The sequence below is a fragment of the Schistocerca nitens genome, chromosome 6 (genome assembly GCF_023898315.1).
Source record: "Schistocerca nitens isolate TAMUIC-IGC-003100 chromosome 6, iqSchNite1.1, whole genome shotgun sequence".
Taxonomy (NCBI): Eukaryota; Metazoa; Arthropoda; class Insecta; order Orthoptera; family Acrididae; genus Schistocerca; species Schistocerca nitens.
Window position 1 is genome coordinate 3,781,766 of NC_064619.1, and position 16,024 is coordinate 3,797,789.

General features: G+C 39.1%; 1 protein-coding gene across 1 annotated transcript in view; it reads left to right on the top strand.

Moving 5' to 3' along the window:
- LOC126262650 (laminin subunit alpha-1-like) overlaps positions 1-15,822 on the top strand; it is a 134,277-nt gene extending 118,455 nt beyond the window's left edge. Inside the window, exons 10-14 of the mRNA XM_049959419.1 lie at positions 5,611-5,825; positions 11,504-11,691; positions 12,394-12,503; positions 15,312-15,489; positions 15,812-15,822. Coding sequence (XP_049815376.1) covers positions 5,611-5,825; positions 11,504-11,691; positions 12,394-12,503; positions 15,312-15,489; positions 15,812-15,822 — 702 coding nt within the window. The remainder of the gene's footprint in view (positions 1-5,610; positions 5,826-11,503; positions 11,692-12,393; positions 12,504-15,311; positions 15,490-15,811) is intronic.
- Positions 15,823-16,024: the final 202 nt, after the last annotated feature.

Genomic DNA, 16,024 nt, shown 5'->3' on the forward strand with positions numbered 1-16,024 from the left:
ATTGTTCAGAGGTTTACGAATAAAGCCATATTCGTGTTACTTGGATTGGTTTCGTGTATTACTTGGTTACTACATGATTGGCGATATGCCTGGGATGGTTTCCGCGTGTGCAGTCTCTACGTGCAGTTTCACCAAGTTAGTCATTATGTACGCTGTGCTTCCTGCTCCGATTGAATAGCTTACCTTGGCACTGACCACTATGTTGGCTTCCATTAACAGACAGGGTACTGTTCCACCAGTCCATCCACCCACTTTTCCTCCATATGATGACTCAGTCAAGGATTGGGAAACTTATGAAAAAAGACTGAGACAGCATTTTTTGGCTTTTGATGTGACAGATTCATATTTGGGCAAAGCCTTCTTCCTCTCCTGGATTCCACATAAAATCTATCACTTTCTGTGACATCTGGCCCCTTTACAAGAACCGGCTGCACTTAATTTTGATCACATGTGCTGTTTACTGTCCAAATACCATCGCAAACAAACACACGTCAATGTAGCACAAATTGAATTCTACCGATACGGCAAGAAATCAGACCAGTCATACAGTACACGGGCAGCTGAACTTCATAGCCTTAGCTTTAAGTGTCAATTCTTTACTGATACCCATAATGATTTTTATGCAGACACTCTGTTTGCAGAAGTTTTTCAAATAGCACAATATTCTGAAGTTTCTCAGACAACAGGTAACCAAACTGAAGCATGAGGCAATGTAGCAGTAATGTCATAAGATGTGCTCACTAAGCCGACAGATGGCTTGCACAAGGAAGCTGCAGCGGTGGCAGTAAACGTGCAGGCCCAGCGCCGCTGGCACCAGCAGTCACGACCACCACAGGGCCATCAGCGTTTTCTGTTTCCATCTTGTCCTTTCTTTTTTGTCCAGCATGAATGTTTCGCATGCCCTAAGCATTGGGCTACTCATAGTGGTTGCCAGAAGAAATGCTACATAACCTCTGCGGGTCATTCTCCAAAGGTTGCTCAGGACATGGAGAAGAACATAAACTGCATGACTCTAATGCTTGTAACTTCTCCCAAGTTATTTATCGAGTTCATTGTTTTTTTTCGCCAAGTGCTCCAGCCACAGACTGATTCAGGTGCTGCAGTGCCATTATAGAATTCTGAAACCTCTATGACTGTAGGCTTGCCGTCATTGACACTCGTCACAGGGAAATATGTCAGTTGAAATGAACAGAACATTGCACTGTTGGGACAATTTGTAACGTCTTCTTCTTTCAAGTCAGTGGTTCATTCCATTATGTTTTTTTTGGTTGCTGATGCTGGTGTCTACAACTTTTCGGGATGGATACATTTCATGCATTTGGCTTTTCTATCATTGACACAGTTCACTATCAGAGAAACTTTGCCTCTGTGGCAATTTCAATACTACTGTCAACATGCTGTCAATTGTTGATACATATCCTTTTCCATGCCAAGAGGAACTGTTGGCAAAAATTCTGTATGGCCAGTACTTTTCTAAAATTAATTCATTTGAAGTGTATCTGCATGTTTCTGTGGACAAAGAGCCTCGGTGAGTTCTGATTTTGAACATTGCTTTTGGTCTCTATCTCTATTGCACCTTCCTTTTGGTGTGGCTAGTGCCCCTGCTATTTTCCCATGATTTTTGGAGCAATTGACTATGCCTATCCCGGGTCGCATTAGCTGTGTTCTCTCTGGACAAGCACATAGTTTTGGTGACTGATGCTTCACAGTATAGCCACAGTGCAGTCCTAGTGCTCGGATATGCTGACGGCTCCAAACAACCTGTTGTTCTCACCTCTCAATCGCTCACTCCAGCCCAGAAGCATTACTCTCTGTTGGAAAAAAGAGGCTCTTGTCGTAGTCTATTCTCTCCGGAAATTTCATTATTTTTATTATGGCTCCAAGTTTCACCTTATTGCTGACCGTAAATCTTGGTTTCCTTGTGTAACCCTTACACTTCCTTACCTGACAAGGCAGTAAGCTGCCTACAATTCTGGGCACAGTTCACGTCTCGTTACAATTACGAAATCCACTTTTGACCTATGTCTAAACATGCCAAAGCAGATGCCCTGTTACAGCTTTCTGTGGGTCCTGATCCTGACTTTTATCGTGAAGAATTGCTTTGATTCATTCTTGATACTGAATCACAGTCCACAGTCTAGTGTTTCCCAATTACGAGCAATCTAGTGTTTCCCAATTACGAGCAACCTAGTGTTTCCTAATTACGAGCTCACACATAGCAGCTGCCGTTGCTGCTGACGCATTTCTCTACCAGGTGGTTTGGTTTGTTCAGCAGGGTTGGCCAGATAAACTGCCAGGTCAGGCTTCCAGACCCTCAGTGCAACTTTTTTTTTCCTTACAGTATCACATCTATGTTTTTGACAGTGTTTTGCTGCTGTCAACAGAAGACGTCTGTCCCAGAGTAATCATTCCCACCGTGAGTTTCTACAACTTTTCCACCACAGCCATTGGGGGAGTTTCATGCACTAAACTGTTAGCTAGGAGACATGTTTTCTGCCCATGGACTGATGGCAAAATTATCCATTTTGTATCAGCTTGTGAGCAGTGTGTCCAACAACAGGCAGCTCCCAGGGCATCCCTGCCCCTCTTGTCCACTTCCCTGTCAACAATGGGAATGCACTCATGTAGACCTCGTGGGTCCCTTCTCGAATTCCTATTGTGTCTCGGTTTCGGAGGCATTTTCCGAGTTTCCTTACATTCTCCTGCGTGTGTCGACATCTGCCGAGATCGCAACTCGTACGCTTTTGAGGGTGTGTTCTATTGAGGTGTTGTCTAGTACCTTAGTTTCTGATAATGAGTTTCCGATAATGGGCCTCAGTTCATTTCTCAGGCCTTTCAACTGTTTTGTTCCCTTCACAGCATTCATCATGTTACAACTCCACCATTCCACCCTCAGCCAAGTGGCAAGGCAGAACGACTAGAGCATATGTTCAACTCCCAAATGAAAAAGTTTGTTGTGGATTCTTCACTGGATGAAACTTTTCTCCATTTCCTGAGCACCTATCATTTCACGCCTATGGGGGTGTAGAGCTCTACAAGCTGCAACCACACACGATCCTCCACTGTCTGTGATCTGCAGCACACCTGCCACAGTTTGGTTTGTCTGGCCACTTTGCACCAGGAGTGTCAGTGTGGGCACGAGATTTTGATCACTGGCCCAAGTGGATACCAGTCACTGTTATCTACCACCACGGATGCTGTCGTGACGAACACCAGTGTGCATGTAGTGCACGGCTTTGATCTGTCGCGTGCCCACACACCGCTGGAAGTTACCGGTTCACAGATGCAGCTGCAAACATCGCAGCCCACCGTGCCACCCTCTGTCTCGAGCCTGTCATTGCCTGCTGTAGAGGCTGCCTCCTCCACGTGCAGTGCCCTACGGTTCCAGTTTCCTGGCACTGGGTGCCAGTCCATCTCCAGCTTCGGCTCCATTGCTTCAGCCTGCTGTTCTGTTTGGGCCACCTCCACAAGCACCCTCACGATCATCATTTTAATCATCATTACTTGTGGGCCCAGTACCATCTCCTCCACAGTGGGATGTGCCTGCTGATGGCAATGCAGAGATGGCAACGGTACCTCCTCCCTGATGCTGTCATTGGCCACCACTTGGGCCCACCACCCCTGGGCATCCCTGCACGTTACAGCCCTATCCTCCAGTTTACACCCGCCACATTGTCCCTACATTGTCCCCTGCCCCCTCCCCCCTCCATCAGCACTAGCTAATCCCGCTCCAAATGTGACGGATGTCCATCTCGTTGGGCTGCTGGCGTCTCCTCCGTCACCTAGGTGCCCACTTTACATGAGGGAGGAGTGTGCTGTATCCTGCTACCAGCACGCTTGAGAGTGAGTGTGCAGAGTGTGGTGTCGCCGTGCACACGTGCTTTAATTGGTCGCCTACTGAATCGGCATGCACCAGCCATTAGAGGCCACCTGCTGGAGTGGTTAACACAGTGTAGCCTCTGCCACATCATCTGCTGGCAACTCGTACATATACATGCACGGAACAGCAAGGACACACACTCTCTATGTGCATCCAGTTGTACTGCTCACATCAGTTGTTCTGTGTCTTGTTACATGTTTAGAGGCTTGGTTAGAGGCTTACGAATAAAGCCATATTTGTGTTATGTATGGATGAGCATTGTCCATTTGAGAAATTGCACCACGATTCTGTTGCACGAGGAGTAACACATGGCAACACAGGATATCTGTGATGTTTACTCAATCAGAGTTTCCACAATCACTACCAGCCATGATCTAAAAACTTATCCAATAGCTCTCCACACAGTGCTGCCAGGAGTAACACTGCTGTGCCCTTTAAAAACATTGGAAGAATGGGGACTCTCACCAGATCGATTTTGAATCAGATTCAGGAGGTGAGGCTAACGTGGAACCTGGGTTATTCATCAAAAACTAGAACATGATTCATAATTTCTGAATTTTTTGGCTGAAGAAGTTCTGAATCAGATTCAGGAGGTGAGGCTAACGTGGAACCTGGGTTATTCATCAAAAACTAGAACATGATTCATAATTTCTGAATTTTTTGGCTGAAGAAGTTCATGATTTGAAGGTCTTACATTACTATCATGAAATTAACACGATTTTCAGAAGATGTAACCACTACCCTCTTCAGTGTCTGTTGAAAGTGTTTTTACATATGCCACAATGGCAAAGCTTCCAAAGTCAAATATGTTCTGATGAAATATTTGAAGAAAGAATTGTTGAGAAAAATAACATAAAAGCAACAAAATGTATTTGTGTGTTATACATGACAAAAAAATGAACCAGTATATATTTATGGATATAAAAATTATCTCCTGTTGATACACCTTTTCATTCATGAATAGTGATTACGTATTTTATTTACATAAATGAATAATTATAAGAACAAATATTTTTATTTTTCATCATTCAAATGAATTTTGCTTATCTCTATATAATAAGTACGTTTGAGTATCAGTGTGCCAACTACCTGATTTGGCATGCACCTTATACTGTAAAGGACTATACATCACTCCAAATGTGTCTCCTACTGAGGTCAAATCTGTGAAGAAGACTGATGGAAAAGTCATCAGTTGAGATGGAACATTTTGTATTTGCGTATCTCCTTGTAGCTTGCACTGAATGCAGGGGAATAGATATTTTTAATTTATAAATTACATTCAAAAATTGTTCAACAGAAATGAGCTCTACATCTTTGTTATATGTTTCGTAGACCAGTAGGTGCTTCCAGCATTCACTTATTTTGTACAATGTACTCAAAGCAAAGCAAAACATCTGCTTTACAAGAGCATCTCCAGTTGCAGGACAGGAAAGATATATATTGACAATCAAATTTATGTTAATGTTTCTATTTGCACTCCTAAAAGGGAAAATAGTATTTATGTTCCAACAAAGTTACTGGATCTAATAAGTAGTTACTTGCACAGTAAAGATAGCATTAATTATTTCACGATACTTACATGTGCAATAAGAACATAAATACTATTACGGATTTTTCTTGCCGTAAGATGTCTTTGCAATTCATTAACATTTATTTTTTGTGTGTATCACTGTTTGTAAACAAAAAAAATGAATAAAACTTACAGTCAGTTGTTTTGTTTGTTGTTGTAGGCATGTGAACACAATACAACAGGAGGTCACTGTGAGATATGTGCTGCTGGTTACTATGGAAATCCAGAACAAGGAACACCTGCTGATTGTCAACCATGTGCATGTCCACTTCTGCAACCAAGCAATAACTTCAGTCCTACATGTGAAGCACATGGCAGAGATGATTATGTTTGTACCAGTTGTCCCGTTGGATATGCTGGCAAGCATTGTGAGATGTTAGTTTATCTTTGTATTATACAGCTTAAAAGGCTAGTAATGGTGCTACATAGAAAACATAAAAATGAAAAATATATGTAGATGGAGTATTTTAATTTTATTCCTAATGTGCTTTATTACAGTTTTTGATGAACACCTTTTTCTCATTTCTACCGTATCATTTTGAGCTAAGCTTTTGAGTGACTTACCGAGACTCTGTTCATCACCTTTCCACGTATTTTGTATCCGTTATTCTTGTAGTCGGTTGCACTGACGGTCTAGGGGTAGTCTCTCTGATTATTAATCAAACCATCCTCAGTCCTGGGTTCGAAACTCACCACCGCTGAAATTTTGATTAATAATCGGCACAGGTGGCCCGAGACTTCCGCCATAAGAAGTCACCCTCAGTCTGCCGCCGGCCTCGTAAAAGAGGTCGGAAGAGCAGAACAGAGGTTCAGCGCAGTCTCTCGTCTTTGGGCTAGGATATTACACCTAAAGGCAGAAGAATCAGCAGCAATCAACGAGATGAGGATGCAGAAGGCAATGGAAACCTCTGCATTAAAGACACGTAACGTGTATCCACAGGACGTGGCCTGTAATTGAAGAAATGTCGTGACGATCTCTCCATTGGCAAAAGATTCCAGAATAGTCCCCCATTTGGATCCCTGGGGAGGAGTGCTGAGGGGGAGGTTACCGTGGGAAAAAGATTAATTAATCAAAGAAAGGATAACATTCTACGAGTTGTGGCGTGGAATGTCAGCAGGTTGAACGAGGTAGGGAAACTAGAAAATCTGGAAAGGGAAATGCAAAGGCTCAATCTAGATATAGTAGGGGTCAGTGAAGTAAAGTGGAAAGAAGACAAGGATTTCTGGTCAGATGAGTATTGGGTAATATAAACAGCAGCAGAAAATTGTATAACTGGAGTAGGATTCGTTACAAATAGGAGGGTAGGGCAGAGAGTGTGTTACTGTGAACAGTTAAGTGATAGGGTTATTCTTATCAGAATCAACAGTATACCAACACTGACAACAAGACATCACAAGCTGAAGATGAAGAGATAGAGAAAATATACGAGGATACTGAAAGAGTAATATGGTACATAAAGGAAGATGAAAATCTAATAGTCATGGAAGACTGGAATGCAGTTATAGGGGAGGGAGAAGAAGAAATGGTTACAGGAGAATATAGTCTTGGGACAAGCAATCGTAGAGGAGAAAGGCTAATTGAGTTCTGTAATAAATTTCACCTAATAATAGTGAATACTCTGCTCAAGAATCACAAGAGGAGGATGTATACTTGGAAAATTCTGGGGTGATACTGGAACATTTCATTTGTATTACATCATGGTCAGACAAGAGATATCAAAATCAGACACTGTGTTGTAAGGCATACCCAGGAGCAGATATAGATTCAGACCACAATGTAGTAGTGATGAAGAGTAGGTTCAATTTTAAGAGATTAACCAGGAAGAAGCAATACACAAAGAAGTGGGATACAGAAGCACTAAGGAATTGCGAGATACACTTGAAGTTCTTTAAGGCTGCAGATACAGCAATAAGGAATAGCACAGTAGGCAGTACAGTTGAAGAGAAATGGACATCTCTAAAAAGGACAATCACGTAGCTGAAAAGAAAAATTTAGGTACAAAGAAGGTAACTGCTAAAAACCCTGGGCAACAGAAGAAATAATTCAGTCGATTGATGAAAGAAGGAAGTACAAAAATGCTTAGGGAAATGAAGAAATACAGAAATACGAGCCGCTGAGGAATGAATAAACAGGAGGTGCTGGGAAGCTAAGATAAAATGGATCATGAAAAATGTGAAAAAATCGAAAAAGAAGTGATTGTCAGAAGGACTGACTCATCACATAGGAAAGTCAAAACAACCTTCAGTGGAATTAAAAGCAAGGGTGGTAACATTAAGAGTGCAATAGTAATTCCACTCTTAAATGCAGAAGAGAGAGCGGATAGGTGGAAAAAGTACACTGATGACCTCTATGAAGGGGAAGATTTGTCTGATATGATAGAAGAACAAACAGAAGTTGGTTCAGAAGAGACACGGGATCCAGTATTAGAATCAGAATTTAAGAGAGCTTCAGAGGCAGAAGGGACAGATAAGATTCCATCAGGATTTCTAAAATCATTGGGGGAAGTGGCAACAAAACAATCATTGTGTAGATTAAGAGTCTGGTGACATACCATCTGACTTTCAGAAAAGTATCATCCACACAATTGTGAAGACTGCAAGAGCTGGAAAATCCGAGAATTGTTGCACAATCAGCTTACAGCTCATGCATCCAAGTTGCTGACAAGAATAATATACAGAAGAATGGAAAAGAAAATAGAGGATGGCTTAGATGATGATAAATTTGGCTTTAGGAAAGGTAAAGGCATGAGAGAGGCAATTCTGGCATTGTGGTTGATGATGGAAGCAAGACTAAAGAAAAAGTCAAGACATGTTCATAGGATTTGTCGAACTGGAGAAAGAGTTCAACAACATAAAATAGTGCAAGACATTTGAAATTCTGAGAGAAACAGGGATAAGCTATAGGAAGAGATGGGAAATATACAATATGAGTGGATGGCAAGAACAAAGTGCTTGGATTAATTAGGGTGTAAGACACGAATGTAGTCTTTTGCCCCTACTGTTCAATCTCTATATCAAAGAAGCAAAGATGGAAATAAAAGAAGGGTTCAGGAGTGGAATTAAAATTCACAGTGAAAGGATATCAATGATACGATTCACTGATGACATTGCTATCCTGAGTGAAAGGGAAGAATAATTCCAGGATCTGCTGAATGGAATGAACAGTCCAATGAGTACAGAATATGGATGGAGAATTAATAAAAGAAAGACTAAAGTAACGGGAAATAGCAGAAATGAGAACAGCGAGAAATTTAACATCAGCATTGATGGTCAAGAAGTAGAAGAAATTAAGGAATTCTACAACCGAGGCAGCAAAATAACCAATGATGGACAGAGCAAGGAGGACATCAAAGGCAGGCTAGCACTGGAAAAAACGGGTGTTCCTGGCCAAGAGGAGTCTAGTAGTATCAAATATAGGCCTTCATTTGAAGAAGAAATTTTTGAGAATGTATGTTTGGAGCACAGTAATGTATGGTGGTGAAACATGGACTGTGGTAAAACCAGAACAGAAGGGAATCTAAGCATTTGAGATGTGGTGCAACAGACAAATGTTGAAAATTAGGTGGACTGATAAGGAGGTCCTGCACAGAATCGGGGAGGAAGTGAAAAACACTGACAAAGAGAAGAGACAGTCAATCAGTGATGTCTACATTCATTTATTCAATCACACATTGTGTTCCACAAATTCCACAATAAAGGGGACCCTTCAATGACGTGAACAAGTGAAGTTATGTGTAAACAGGGAAAAGGAACCACTGTAGGGAAAGCACACTAGCACCAAATTATGACTAATGCTTAACAATTCATATCAGTAATTATGGAGATTACTTCTAGATTACTTTATAGATGGATTTGAATGTTACAAGAAAAGCAGCTACTTTGGAAAAAGCCCTATTCTTCATAGATCACGCAGCTGCTGTCTTTGTTTAATACTTCAAACAAAGCATTTCTGTACTTTTACACAGAACACAATCTGCTGCCTAAATACTGGAAAAGTCTAGATTTCTTTAATACAACCACTGGAGTTAAGCAGAATTTACACCCCTATGTCCAAATATGATAATTATATGAGTGGTTATTAAGTTTGTCTATTACTTTGTTTTTGAACATTTTATTCTGAACCATAGATATGGATGCATAAGGAGCATAATTTCAAATCATATTATGCCCAGCAATGGACAAAATCAAACATGCCCATCAATCTAAATCACCATACAACAGAGTGAGTGAAGCCAAAAAGACTGATGTGCATAATTTGCTACATAAAAGTTTTGGGAATGATCAGAAGATCATAAGAGATTTACATTTCAATGCCAGCATCATCTGTTCAGTTGCTATGGTAAATGGCAATGAGGCAGAAGTTAGTACCCATGTCAGCTTGTAGTTGCTTGGGAAAAGGAGGAGGACTGGATCAAATTTGAAGAGAAACCAACAGGATGGCCATTATTAACATTCTGCAAATCCAAATGTTTAACCAGAAGATTTAGATTTTGGTTTAACATTTTTTAAATAATAACAAAAACATGCATTTCAATAATATAGTATACCATAAAAGGCAATCAAGTCATTCCTTCTCATAAGTCTCCCCTGACCTGTGGTTCTGGGTGACTTTCCTGAAATCTCCCACTTTTCCTAGACCTCTCCAGTCCTTTTCCTTCACCCCTCTTCCTTCCCCTTCAACCCTTCTACCTGAAGAAGGAGCCACTGGCTCTGAAAGTTTGCCTAATTACAACCCTCTTTTATGTGTGTGTTCTGCCGCTGCTTGGTGAGTAGATTTTTTATGTATCAAATTAAATTAGTATATCATTAAAGAATTGCAGCAGAATGACATTGCGAATTGTATATCAAAATCGTAAATGTGAATATTTTTGTTCTGTAATAACATGGTTTTCAATAATATTTTAATATAAATCCTATTAAAGTCAATTGGCAGCAAGGAGGACATTACAAACACTCGACATATTAGAATGTTTATTGTGAAAAATTTAATATTGTATTAAAGGATAATGTTCTTCTATAATAATAGCAAAATAATTGGTTAGGTATGTATTTACCTTAATGATCATTTTTATTTGTATATTTTACAACTATTGGATCAAAATGTATTAAGTTCAACACATTCTCCTTAAATTTGATGAACACAATTACCAGTTGATTTCACTTTTTCACGTTTCTAGAAGTAAGCCTCACAGAAAATAACTTCATATTGTAGAATTTGTGTAAAATTTTCCAGTGCAGGTGTTTTTTTGCTTCTCCTATAAAAAATTAGTTTTTTGGACACAGTATGATTTGAAGCACTGCTCCTCCAGCTTCAGTATCCAAAATCAAATAAAAATTATTTTAAAGTATGGAGCTGTATCTGCTCTACCTATCTGTAAAACTCCCTGCATTTGTGTACAGTATATGTTTCACGGCTAACAAATCTAAAGGCTACAGAACCATTAGTCACTTACTAAACAATGGTGTGTGAAAAACAGTTATGACCAGCAGATTCATGAGAGTCGTAAATGAGGTATTATTTGCCAAAAAAACTAACTATTTATCCATTGTTCAAGTGCAAATCTGGAGTTTCTATAAGTAATTAAAACACAACAGAATTGAATAGCTTGTGGTAAAGATCTGAATAATGTAATCACTGTGGATTTTCAAATTGGACTACTACAGTTGAGATACACTGAAAAGAATGTAGTATGTCTATATATTGCCCATGTCAAGTGTGGATACCATTAAGTTCTGCTAAGTTTTAATCACTTAATTGAAAACTGGAATTTCAGCATTTTTTATGTTACAAAAATTTCATTTTGGTATCTCCTTTTTATAGGCTGTTATTGATAACGCATGATAGGAGGAAATAAATAAATATTAACAAAATAAAATTACTGAATGTTTTCTTTATGTTAATGAAGATGACAAATCAAAGATGAAAGGGAACAATTAACCACATGGAAGCGAAGAAACAATTTTTTTTTACTGTCTTCATATTTTCAATTTTGAAAGCAAAGAATAATAAAAAGCAGCAAGTGTAAATATTGCAGTCATTAATTTTCTTCCAGGTGTGCGAGTGACTACTTTGGCAATCCATTGGAAATTGGTTCCACATGTCAGTCCTGCAATTGCAATGGTGGCCCTTGTGATTCATACACTGGACAATGTCTGGAATGTAAAGGGAACACTGAGGGATGGAGATGTGACAAATGTTTACCAGCACATTATGGAGACCCAATGAGAGCTGACTGCCATCGTGCGTTGTTATTACTTTCTGTCTAGATATAAAATGTCTATTAATAGTGACAGCTGTGTTATATTTAGCTAGGGTTGTTCAATAAATCATCTGAGGTGGTTCCATTATGAATGCACTGGAGAGAGGAAATAATTTGACAGCAATACTTTAAACATTTTGTTTTTTAATATTGCAATTGCTGTAAATACTTTGATTTCATATGATGCACTGATTTATGATTGTAACAGCTAAACTAATAATATACAATTTGCTGTAATTGAAAATGTTTGTGGGTTTGTCTAGAGAAAGATTATTAATTATTGATTAGCACTACAAAAGACTAGGAACTGCATAAATATTGGAGTTCAGTAAAGGCTTTTTGTTAATTTAATTGTGAGGAAAAGGAGGTATTTTATTTGTAAGTGCTTATTTCAATGGTGGATCATGAATTTCATCCCTTAGAATTTATACAATGAATCCTAGATATGAAAATTCTCAATTATATGTAAGTTAGTTAAAAAAAACATATTTCATTAAATACCTCATGGCAGACTGACAATCAAACCATTGTCCACACAGAGAAAGAAAAAGGTCAATGCATTTACTAAATTGTGTAACAAATGGTACCTCAGAAAATTCCCTATCATTGATACATCTGCTATGATTACTAATATTTCAAAATACATGCTCCTTTTTGTGATTTGTATTAAATTTTTGCTACAGCATGTGACTGCAGTGAGGAAGGGTCCCTACAGACAGATAGATGTGATGCAGTTACAGGTCAATGTGAATGCCGAGAAAGGTTTTCTGGACAAAGATGTGATCGTTGTCAGGTGAGTAAGTCTACATTACACATGTAAATTTTTTTTATATAGTTGTGCAGAAAATTTGCAATTACCATTGTAAGTGGAAAATAATGAATAAAATTTTTAGTATCCTATCATGGAGGTATAATGTTAATTAATACACTATAATTAAATGTAAGTAAATAAACCAGAAAAACATGTAACATTTGTAAGTAGGCTGTTTAGGTTTTTTTTTGGTTGGTAACGCCACCTCTGTATGAAAATCACTGGCTGTGCTGTGTGCAGTCTGTGGCTGCTTTGCATTGTTGTAATACTCGCCATTGTAGTGTTAGGCAGCTGGCTGTGAACAGCGCGTAGCGTTGCGCAGTTGGAGGTGAGCCGCCAGCAGTGGTGGATTTGGGGAGAGAGATGGCGGAGTTTTGTAATTTGTCATGAACTGCTATATATATGATGATATCAAGGTAAATACATTGTTTGTTCTCTATTAATATCTTTCATTTGCTAACTATCCCTATCAGTAGTTAGTGCCTTCCATAGTTTGAATCTTTTATTTAGCTGGCAGTAGTGGCGCTCGCTGCTCAAGCTACTGCAATACAGCGAGCGCCACTACTGCCAGCTAAATAAAAGATTCAAACTATGGAAGGCACTAACTACTGATAGGGGTAGTTAGCAAATGAAAGATATTAATAGAGAACAAACAATGTATTTACCTTGATATCATCATATATATATATATAGAGCAGTTCATGACAAATTACAAAACTCCGCCATCTCTCTCCCCACATCCACCACTGCTGGCGGCTCACCTCCAACTGCGCAACGCTACGCGCTGTTCACAGCCAGCTGCCTAAACAGCCTACTTTCACATTCATTTTGTAGCCAGTTTATCCAAAGTTAATGCACAGAAGAAAGTCTAGTAACTGGCTACAAATAAAAGTTTTATTAAAATGTAACTGTTTTGGTAGAGTTTAACCAATATAAACCTCTTGGTTTCCCAGCAAACAAATGTGACTGAAATCATTTTTGCCAAAAGATGATGGGAGTGACATTCACAGAAATGTCACACTATTTCGATGAACTCACTTGACTGGAAACCATTCCACCTGGATCAGTAAAGTCTGGAACTATTCCTGTCATCATGGCTTTTATGTGTTCATCCTATTACTTTACAGAACAACATTTTATGGTATTAAACTAGCACACAAGATTTACTGACTGGATGAAACAGTGAATCTCATTAGTCTCCTAAGTTCTCAGGGAGACCACTGTAACAGATACTTCTTTGGTGTAAAAGAAATTGTGGTTAATCGATATATGACTCTCAGGTCTGCCGTCAGACCATGTTTTATAAATCCCACAACATTGCTCCAAAGCAAATGTTAGACATAGTCAGATTGTGGCTGGTGTTTATTGCTGGCAAGTATCAACTACCACTGTCAACTCTGTGATGGCCTTGTTATGAAAGCCTCATTTGAAAATCGTGCATCTGTGATCTAGTTGCTTGCTTACGGATGATGGTAACATGTTCTCAACCCATTACCAGGAGTCAAATTGTGGCCTTGCATATACCAAGTTACTGGTGCTGTAGCCAAGTGTTTCTGTGGCCAGAAGCCAAACCAAAATTGATAGCTAGGGGGATCCTCCAATGAGTCACACGGCTACTGCTGTTGGAAACACTTGTTTTTCTGTATATCTGACTGAGGTAAATGCAGGGTTCTAGGATTACTATCATTAGATATACAGAAAATAAGAATTTCCAATGACAGAAGAACTGCAACATAGTATAGGATGCATCTAACTACCAATTTTGGGTTTGTTCTCAGCCACAGTGACACTCAGCAGCAGCAATGTCAAGCAATTGCCTCTAAGAAATGGGTTTTAGAAAACATTGTCCAGCAGCAAACCCAAGAGCCATATACTGAACATATCTGCTGCAAAACCCTGTAGGAGTTTGATATTTTTGCATCTGCCATAGTTACACACAAAAAGGGAACAAACATGCTATCTGAAACTTCCTGGCAGATTAAAACTGTGTGCCGGACTGAGACTTGAACTCAGGACCTTTGCCTTTTGTGGGCAAGTGCTCTTACATCTGAGCTACTCATGCACGACTCATGACCCGTCCTCACAGCTTTAATTCCACCAGTATCTCGTCTTCCGGAAACATGCTATCTATCTGAACTATCAGTTCCAAAATATATGTGATAAAAATTAGCGTCATGCACTCAGCATAAGAAACTGATGCAGAGGCATCAAAATTTATGGGGATAGTCTAGCTGTTGTTAAAGACTGGCACTACCCTCCAGCACATGCTCCCAATTAGTAAACCTGCTAACCTATTACAGGTATTAATGAAAGAAATATTTGTTGAGTCACTGTTCTAGTCTCCATACTATTCTGTTTCTCCCCAAATTAAACTCATTTATGAACTTAAGTATTCCATTACAGAAAATAATGAAAGGGTACTTAGGATATTCAGTGTTCACAGCTGTCTTTGACACTACAAAATTGGTAAGAGTTAAAAAAAAATCTTGCTGGTACAATTATCAACAACGATAAATTTTTTTGTGGTTAACAGAGATCATAATCCTACTACCTGGAGAAGGTACAGACCAATTTACAGAGACTCATTCCTAAGGAATTTCTTCATGATTGTCCAGCCAGCTACACTTTGTGCCATCTCCATCAACAAAAATTATTTATTGCGAAGCCCTTATTCTTTTTAACGTATTTTTCCACTGGGCTGTTATTTATATCTACAGTAAGGCAACATTCACAATGATCAGTTTTAAATCAGCATTTAAATATTGAATTTAATTTCTTTCTTCTGTACAGGAAGGTCTGGGGAATGTCACGGCAGGATGCATTCCATGCAACTGTCATCCTATCGGTTCAAAATTACCAGCCTGTAATCCATTTACAGGAGAATGTATGTGTCACAATGGCATTCAAGGCCCATATTGTGATACCTGTGCTGAGCTGCATTACAACTTCTCATCTTCGGGCTGCATAGGTGAGTGCTGAACCTGCATGTAACTCATTCCTATAAAACACAAAATGCATGGTTGGGTACCTCTGTACTTCATGTTGGGTATAGTGCTAGAAAAGACAGTTGGTATTAGCTGTTTTCAAAATAATTGTGGAGCTTCAGATAATAATTTAATCAGAAGTAGAACTAAACTTTCACAGAAAGAAAACCACCTATGCATCTTTGAGGACTATGTCTCGTGTGACTTGTTGACAATAGGAGAACACACATTGTCATGCAAGGGCATGAAGCCCTTGGTTAGAAGTCAAGACACTTCTGTTAAATGACCTTGACTTTACATTTACAGGTTATTCATGAGGCTGGAATGCAGTGTACGCTCATGGTCTTAGACAATTATCAACATCACTTTCCTACTGCATAATCTCACCTTAAATTTGCAATGTTTTCATTGCATTAACAAACACTTTTTTTTTCATTATAATGCTCACTGAGATGATGTAGGGTGATTTGGTTAACTGCTTCAATAGAAAAATTCGGTACAGAGAAATACAAAATTATG